Genomic DNA, 7,121 nt, shown 5'->3' with positions numbered 1-7,121 from the left:
CTTAAGGCTTTTTAAGACCTTTGAAGCTCTCCAAAGCTGCAACTAGAAGATGCGCTGGGAGGGAGGGTGTTGTCCTAGTGATGGAGGAGCACATCTTTCTGGTGGCAGGCGCACCTTGGGGATGGTCTTCATGGCCAGCATTAACATTCCACCACCTCCTGCTGTGCCCTCGTGACGAGGCAGTCACCCCAATGCTGACCCGAAGTGACAGTGCAGCGATTTCAGGGTCACTCCACTAACAGGTCTGTCCCCTCTCCGGGATGCCCCAGTCCTCGCTGGGGGCATTCAGCGTCAGCCTTGGGGGTGGAGGTGAAGCACGGTGGCCTCAGCTTGCTCCTCACAACAGCCCCTTGTGTGCCATAAGAGTGGGTGTCCCGAAGGTGATGCCACCCCACGAGGGCACCCTCCAGCCCTCCAGGCTCCGAGTCCTCTTTGGAGGCACCCAACACCCCACAGCCCTCTGTGCTGCTGAGGGAAGAGCTGCTCCGCTGATGCTTGTGGGCACAAGCGCCCAGGATTGGGCTGATGCGCACCATCTCTAGGGATAAATCCCCTCCTCCTCCTCCCAGGCTGCCTGGAGGAGGCTGGGCTTTGCTCTCCCTTTGCACCGAGGCCATGCACATTGCTGGGGCTGTCCCCGGGCCGGGAGAGGCAATGCCTCCTGCGCTTGCAGTGAAATACAGAGATGAGCCCTCAGCGGGATCTGGGGAGAAGCTGCTGAGAAAGGATACAGCTGGGTGAAAAACAGACTCCTGCCCTGCTCCATCCTCCCGTTCCTTTCTCGCAGCGCTGGTGCTGGGTTTGCTGCCTCCTCTGTTCCCCACCGCCTGCAATTTCTCATCAGTCAGACCAGATTCAACACCCCGAGGACAGATTTCCCTTGTGGGGATGAAAAGGTTTGCCCCAGGCTCAACGCTGGGGGGTTTCCCCATCATCCACCCTCCAGGGTAAACCTCTCCCACACCACCATCTCCAAAAGCTGCGTTGATTGTGGACATATCTCCTGTCTTCAAGGCCAGCTTTACCAGCAGCCAGTGGTGATGGTTTGTCCAGCTGTCCTCCAAACACCCTCTGAATTGTAGGAGCGATGAGCCATTCCCATTCTTAGGATCTACCACGGTCCCTTTGCCTGCCAAGGACTCTCCATCTCCTGAAATTCCCAAACTCTGCCCTGCTTGGGAGCCATCTCCAGCAAACTCGTCATCATCAGCAGCTGCAGCACTGCAGGTTGTCTCCAGAAAGCCCTGCCAGATCTCTGTGGACTTGGGATGGAGCAGGCTGTAATAAACCACCAGAGCTGCGGCACCTGAAAAAAAGCAGAAAGGTGTCAAAGGACAATTCCCAGCAGGATTTCACAGAAGCACAGAATCATCTAGGTTGGAAAATAACTTAAAGATCATCTAGTCCAACCACTGACCTGACAGCTCCCAACTACACCAGATCCCTCAGCACAAAGTCAACCCAACTCTTCAACCCCTCCAGGGATGGGGACTCCACCACCTCCCTGGGCAGCCCATTCCAACGCCCAACAGCCCCTTCTGGAAAGAAATGCTTCCTAATAGCCAGGCTAAACCTTCCCTGGCACAATTTGAAGCCATTCCCTCTTGTCCTTTTGGTGAGGTGTGGAGGAGAGACCAGACCTCACTGCCACCTCTGGATCAACAGGCCCTTTGCAGAGGTGCTGCTGGGCATCAGGTGTCCGAGCAGCACATCTTTCAAGCATTTTTAGGGATGCAAGAATCCTACTCTAGCAGCTTTCGGGAAAGGGAATGCTGAGCACACTCTCAAGACTGAATTTAATCTGGATTGATTTGCAGACTGATAGGTGCACAGCTCTGGGAAAACATCACCCCGGCAGGGACCTCACCCAGCAAACAGCAACTCCCGTCCTTGCTCAGCGCCAGTTTTGCAAATAAAGGTGCTGATGGGTTGTTTGCATGCATCGTACAACCTCTCCCCTTCTTCAACTGAGTTGTGCATTAAAGCTGTAGGGAATTTGCCCTGGTTTGGGATTGTTCAGCCTGGTGAAGAGAAGGCTCTGGACCTCATGACAGCCTTCCAGTACTTAAAGGGGGCCTACAGAAAGCCAGAGAGGGACTTTTTACAAGGGCATGTAATGACAGGACAAAGGGTAATGGCCTTAAACTGAAAGAGGGCAGATTTAGATGAGATCTAAGGAAGAAATTGTTCCCTGTGAGGGGGGTGAGGCCCTGGCACAGGCTGCCCAGAGAAGCTGTGGCTGCCCCCTCCCTGGAAGGGTTCAAGGCCAGGTTGGACAGGGCTTTGGGCAACCTGGGCTGGTGGAAGGTGGCCCTGCCCATGGCAGGGGGGTTGGAACTGGATGACCTTTGAGATCTCTTCCAAACCAAACCATTCTGTGATTCTGTGACTGAATTAAATGCTCCAAGATCACAGAAAACATACATGTGCTTCAAAATTGTATATACTCTATTTGGCAGAGGTACCTGAGCCATTTGGTGACATCTCGGTCATTTCTGCAAACTTCCCTCTTTCAAGGAAAGGCTTTTAAGAAATGATGAAGAAATGAAACTCGGGGTGGATTTACATAGTATTAAATACATTCAGATGCTTAAGCTGGAAGAAATAAAGCAAACAGCCTAATGCAACTAAAATAACTGATGATGCTCATTTACTCTCAAAACAGGCAATCTGGGCTTGAAAAACCAGCAGGTCTTACCTATTACAGACCCTGACATGACGGCCCCGGTCACGCACAGGCTGCTCCTCAGCTCTGCCTGCAGGAACCGGGTGGCCAGCAGCAGCAGGAGGGTGTTTTCCATCAGCATTATCTGCAGAACAGAGAGAAGAGAGTTGTCCCTTTTACCCTTCTGATAGCTTTAGACGTGCTTCTGATGACAGAAAACACCCAGTTCCTAGATTCTGCTGATGTATTTTGCACCTAACTTACCACTTAAAACATAAACGTTGCTGAACTGAACTTTCTGCAAGGTCTCGACCTTTTTTTATCATGAAAAATAACTGGCAGAGCAGCACAGCTGCTGTTGCTCAGCCGTTGTATGGCGGCTGCTAAGAACACAAAGCCAGCGTAGAAGGTGCATCCACCTTGGTGACCACGTGGCTTTGTCAGGACATGGGGAATGCTGGATTTTTATCAAGTGGTGATGTGAGAGATGAGAAAGGAGAGTCTGAAGCTATTGCTTTTCCCCAACAGCTGCATCCATGTGGAATATCGAACACCCTGGGTACTTACTGCATAAAACACGGCCACTCTGTGCCTGGAGGGACCGGGCCGGACGTTAACGTAGCAGAAGATGTACACAGCTCCCACCAGGCAATTAAACAGCCTCCAGCGACAGGGCTGGGCCACAATGTCGGTCTGCTGGGCCACCAGCCAGAAGGACATGAGCAGCCAGTGGGCACCTGCAAGGGGAAGGGACCAAAAGGGCAAAGCTGTGCCGGGGGGAGGCTGCACAGCGCTCCAGAACCAGGAGCATCTCTGGGCTGACAGCAGAATGGGTCACGGGGGAGAGGATCTCACAGGTCTTACCTGCCACAGCAAAAACCCAGAAGGAATACAGCCTGGCGAAGAGCACCAGGGCCAGGACCCTGGTCCCCAGCATCCCTGTCCTCCAGAGCAGCAGGCAGAGGATGGCCGTGGCCGGCAGGCAGAGGCGTCCGGGCTTCAGCTGGCAGGCGAAGCGGCTGTAGGAGACCAAAGCCCAGGCGAGGGAGAGCAGGGACAGCCCCGCACTGACACCTGCACAGGGACAGGGATAGTCGGGTGCCTGAAGGACGCCTGTGTTGAGAGGACCTCAGTATCACCTCAATCCCAGAGAGATCTGGAGGGGCTGGAGCGAGGGCAGAGGAGGGCAACGAGGCTGGGGAAGGGCTGGAGAATCAATCCTGTGAGGAGCCAGGGCAGGAGCTGGGAGTGTTGAGTGTGAGGAGGAGGAGGCTGAGGGGAGCCCTCATCCCATTCTGCAGCTCCTGACAGGACATTGCAGAGAGGCTGGGGCTGGGCTCTGCTCCCAGGGGATCAGGGACAGGACAAGAGGGAACGGCTGGAAACTGCCACAGGGGAGGCTCAGGCTGGGCAGGAGGAGAAAATGTTTCCCAGCAAGAGTGGTCCGAGAGTGGAACAGGCTGCCCAGGGAGGGGGGAGTCCCCATCCCTGGGGGGGTTTCAGGGCCGTTGGGATGAGCTGTGGGGGGATGTGGGGTAGGGGAGAACTTTGTAGAGTCGGGCTGAGGGTTGGACTCGATGATCCCGAGGGGCTTTTCCAGCCTGAATGGTTCTGGGATTCTGTGACCATATCTCAGTGCTAAGGAGCACAGCACCCCGATACAAGCCAGACACCGTGCTGCCCTGCCAACTGGAGTATTTCAACCAACTCCTGCTGAATCTGGTCTCCTTTGCATGCTCAGCACCCCCTTGCTTAAACCCTCTGACTGCTCTCTGCCACTGGCAGAGCTTTTCCGGAACAGGGCAGGTCCATCTCTGGTCATTGTGATCGGGCCAGAGACTGGCACCGACTGGAGTCTGACCTTGTGCACGCCGTGACTCCACACCCCAGCTTCTTCCTTTGCACACTCAACAGTCCACCTTTTCTACAAAGCATTCCCCAAACTCTAAATGCTCCGCATTGCCTGTGATTAGGGCTGGAACATCAATAGGAACGTGTGTTGGGTTCAAACCCAGCCAAGGCACTGTCTTGCCATGGAGGTCCCCATGGTGGGGACTGACTGTACCAGCCAGGAGTGGCCATGGTTTAGCTCAGAGACTCTTCTGGGTTCAGCCACAGCAAATCTTTAAGCCACATTTGTCCCTGCTGTTTTGCACTGGGGCTTTCTAGCCCCTTTGCAGCATGCTCCTCCATCCAGAGCCTACCCTGCTGCTCCCTGCCAGGTGGGCACACGTGTCCCCCACCCAACACGTCATCACAGAATCGTCTAGGTTGAAAAAGACCTTGAAGATCATCCAGTCCAACCATTAACCTCACACTGACAGTTCCCAACTACACCAGATCCCTCAGCACTATGCTGACTCTACTCTTCAACCCCTCGAGGGATGGGGACTCCCCCCCTGCCCTGGGCAGCCCATTCCAACGCCCAACAGCCCCTTCTGGAAAGAAATGCTGCCTAATAGCCTGTCTAAACCTTCCCTGGCATAACTTGAGGCCATTCCCTCTTGTCCTATCGCTTGTTACTTTGTTCAAGAGATTCATCCCCCCTCTCTGCCCCCTCCTGGCAGGGAGTTGCAGAGGGCCAGGAGGTCTCCCCTCAGCCTCCTCTTCTCCAGACTGAACCCCCCCAGTTCCCCCAGCTGCTCCCCAGCAGACCTGTGCTCCAGACCCTGCCCCAGCTCCGTTGCCCTTCTCTGGCCACGCTCGAGTCATTCAATGGCCTTTTGGGGTGAGGGGCCCAAAACTGAACACAGGAATCGAGGGGCGGCCTCACCAGTGCCGAGCCCAGGGCTCAGATCCCTTCCCTGTCCCTGCTGGCCACGCCAGTGCTGACACAAGCCAGGATGCCATTGCCCTCCTTGGCCCCCTGGGCACACTGCTGGCTCCTGTCCAGCCGGCTGTCAATCAACCCCCCCAGGTCCCTCTCTGACTGGCAGCTCTCCAGCCTGTAGCGCTGCTGGGGGTTGTTGTGGCCGAAGGGCAGATCCCAGCATTTGCCCTTAGTGAAACTCCTCCAGTTGGGCTCAGCCCTCTGCAACTGGCAGCATCCTCCTGGCAACTCCCCGCTCACCTGGGACGAAACCGGCTGGCTCGACTGCCACGACGACATAGGCCTGCAGCAGGAGGTGAGGCAGGGTCTGCAGCAGGGCTTCCAGGAGCCCCAGCACACACACGTCCCCGTGCTGTGTCAGCACCTCGCCGGCACAGGCACTGCCGCCCGTCTTTGCCACCATCCGCAAGACATCCCAGTACCTGCAAGAACCACCATGACGGCGAAGTCCACCCTGGTTTTGGGACTGAACCCAGGTTGGGAGGGGGGGCTGGATGGACCGTGGGGAGCATCTCTCACCGCTTCCAGAGGCCCAACTGCAGGAGGTGGAGGCTCAGGAGCCAGCAGCCAGGCGGGCGACCATCTGCCCTGAACCAGAGGATGCTGAGGAGCTGAGCCCCGTAGCCGGGCACCGTGCAGGCGATGGTCAGCCCCAACCAGCCCAGCTGCCCGCGGACAAGGTAGTGGACGATGGCGCAGAGCCCTGGAGAATGGAAAGAGGCACCGCTGAGGGATGCCGCAGCCACGCACACCCCACAGCTGAAAGGTGCTACCCAACGCGCCCCAAATTCATCTCCTGGTCGCCGAGGGGGTTTGCAGCCCTTGTCCCGGTCTTATCTCCAGCTGCCGGCTCCCGGTGGCTTGTCAGCGGTGGCACAGCCATCGCCACCGAGGGGCCCGGCCCAAGGAAGGGCTCTGATAAAAACCGCTCGGACTTGGGCTCATGTTCCAAGTAAATAATAAATATAAAATAACAAAAATATATCAATTATTCATATTAAAAAAAAAAAAAAGGAAAGAAAACATGTGGGCTCTGCGCGGATGAAGAAATCCCGCGCCGTGGGTGCTGCCGTCCGTCAGCCCCGCGGGGCAGAACCGCGCACACACCCCTCCGCGTGTGCGCAGCCCCACTCCCCTCCCCCCCCCCCCCCCCCCCCCCCCGCGCATCCTGCGCGCTCACTCACGCGCTCCGCGCTCCGCCGCCAGCAGCGCCAAGCAGAGCCCCGGGAAGGCCCCGCGCATCCTGCGCGCCCCTTCCGCGCCGGAGGAGGAGGAGGAGGAGGAGGAGGAGGAGGAGGAGGAGGAGGAGGAGGAGGAAGGAGCCGCCCCGGCCCCACCTCCCCAAGTGCCCCCCCCGCCGCGCTCCGCTCCCGCCGCGGTGTGAGGGCGGCGGATGCACCGGGCCGAGAGCCCTGGGGGTATTGTGCACTTTTACAAGCCCCCCCCGCCCCCCCCGAGATGTTCCCCAGGTTCTTGTGCACTTGCACACCACCACCCCCCCCCCCCGATGCCCCCCCAGGTTGCTCTGCGCTTGCACACACACACCCCCCCGGCTCCACCCCCGATGTCCCCCAGGTTCTTGTGCACTTGCACACACCCCACACGCCCCCGCCCCCCGATGCTCTC

General features: G+C 57.4%; 1 protein-coding gene across 1 annotated transcript; it reads right to left on the bottom strand.

The window, feature by feature from the left end:
- Positions 1-227: 227 nt before the first annotated feature.
- Positions 228-6,737, bottom strand: XKR5 (XK related 5). Its single transcript, XM_074921484.1, is given in 8 exon segments — positions 228-1,306; positions 2,699-2,810; positions 3,233-3,480; positions 3,483-3,516; positions 3,519-3,739; positions 5,736-5,917; positions 6,015-6,198; positions 6,680-6,737. Coding segments are annotated over 8 exon segments (2,118 nt in total).
- Positions 6,738-7,121: the final 384 nt, after the last annotated feature.

This window comes from Athene noctua, chromosome 1 (genome assembly GCF_965140245.1).
Source record: "Athene noctua chromosome 1, bAthNoc1.hap1.1, whole genome shotgun sequence".
NCBI lineage: Eukaryota > Metazoa > Chordata > Aves > Strigiformes > Strigidae > Athene > Athene noctua.
The sequence above is the reverse complement of the archived record's forward strand: the minus strand, read 5'-3'. Positions and strand labels throughout refer to the sequence as shown.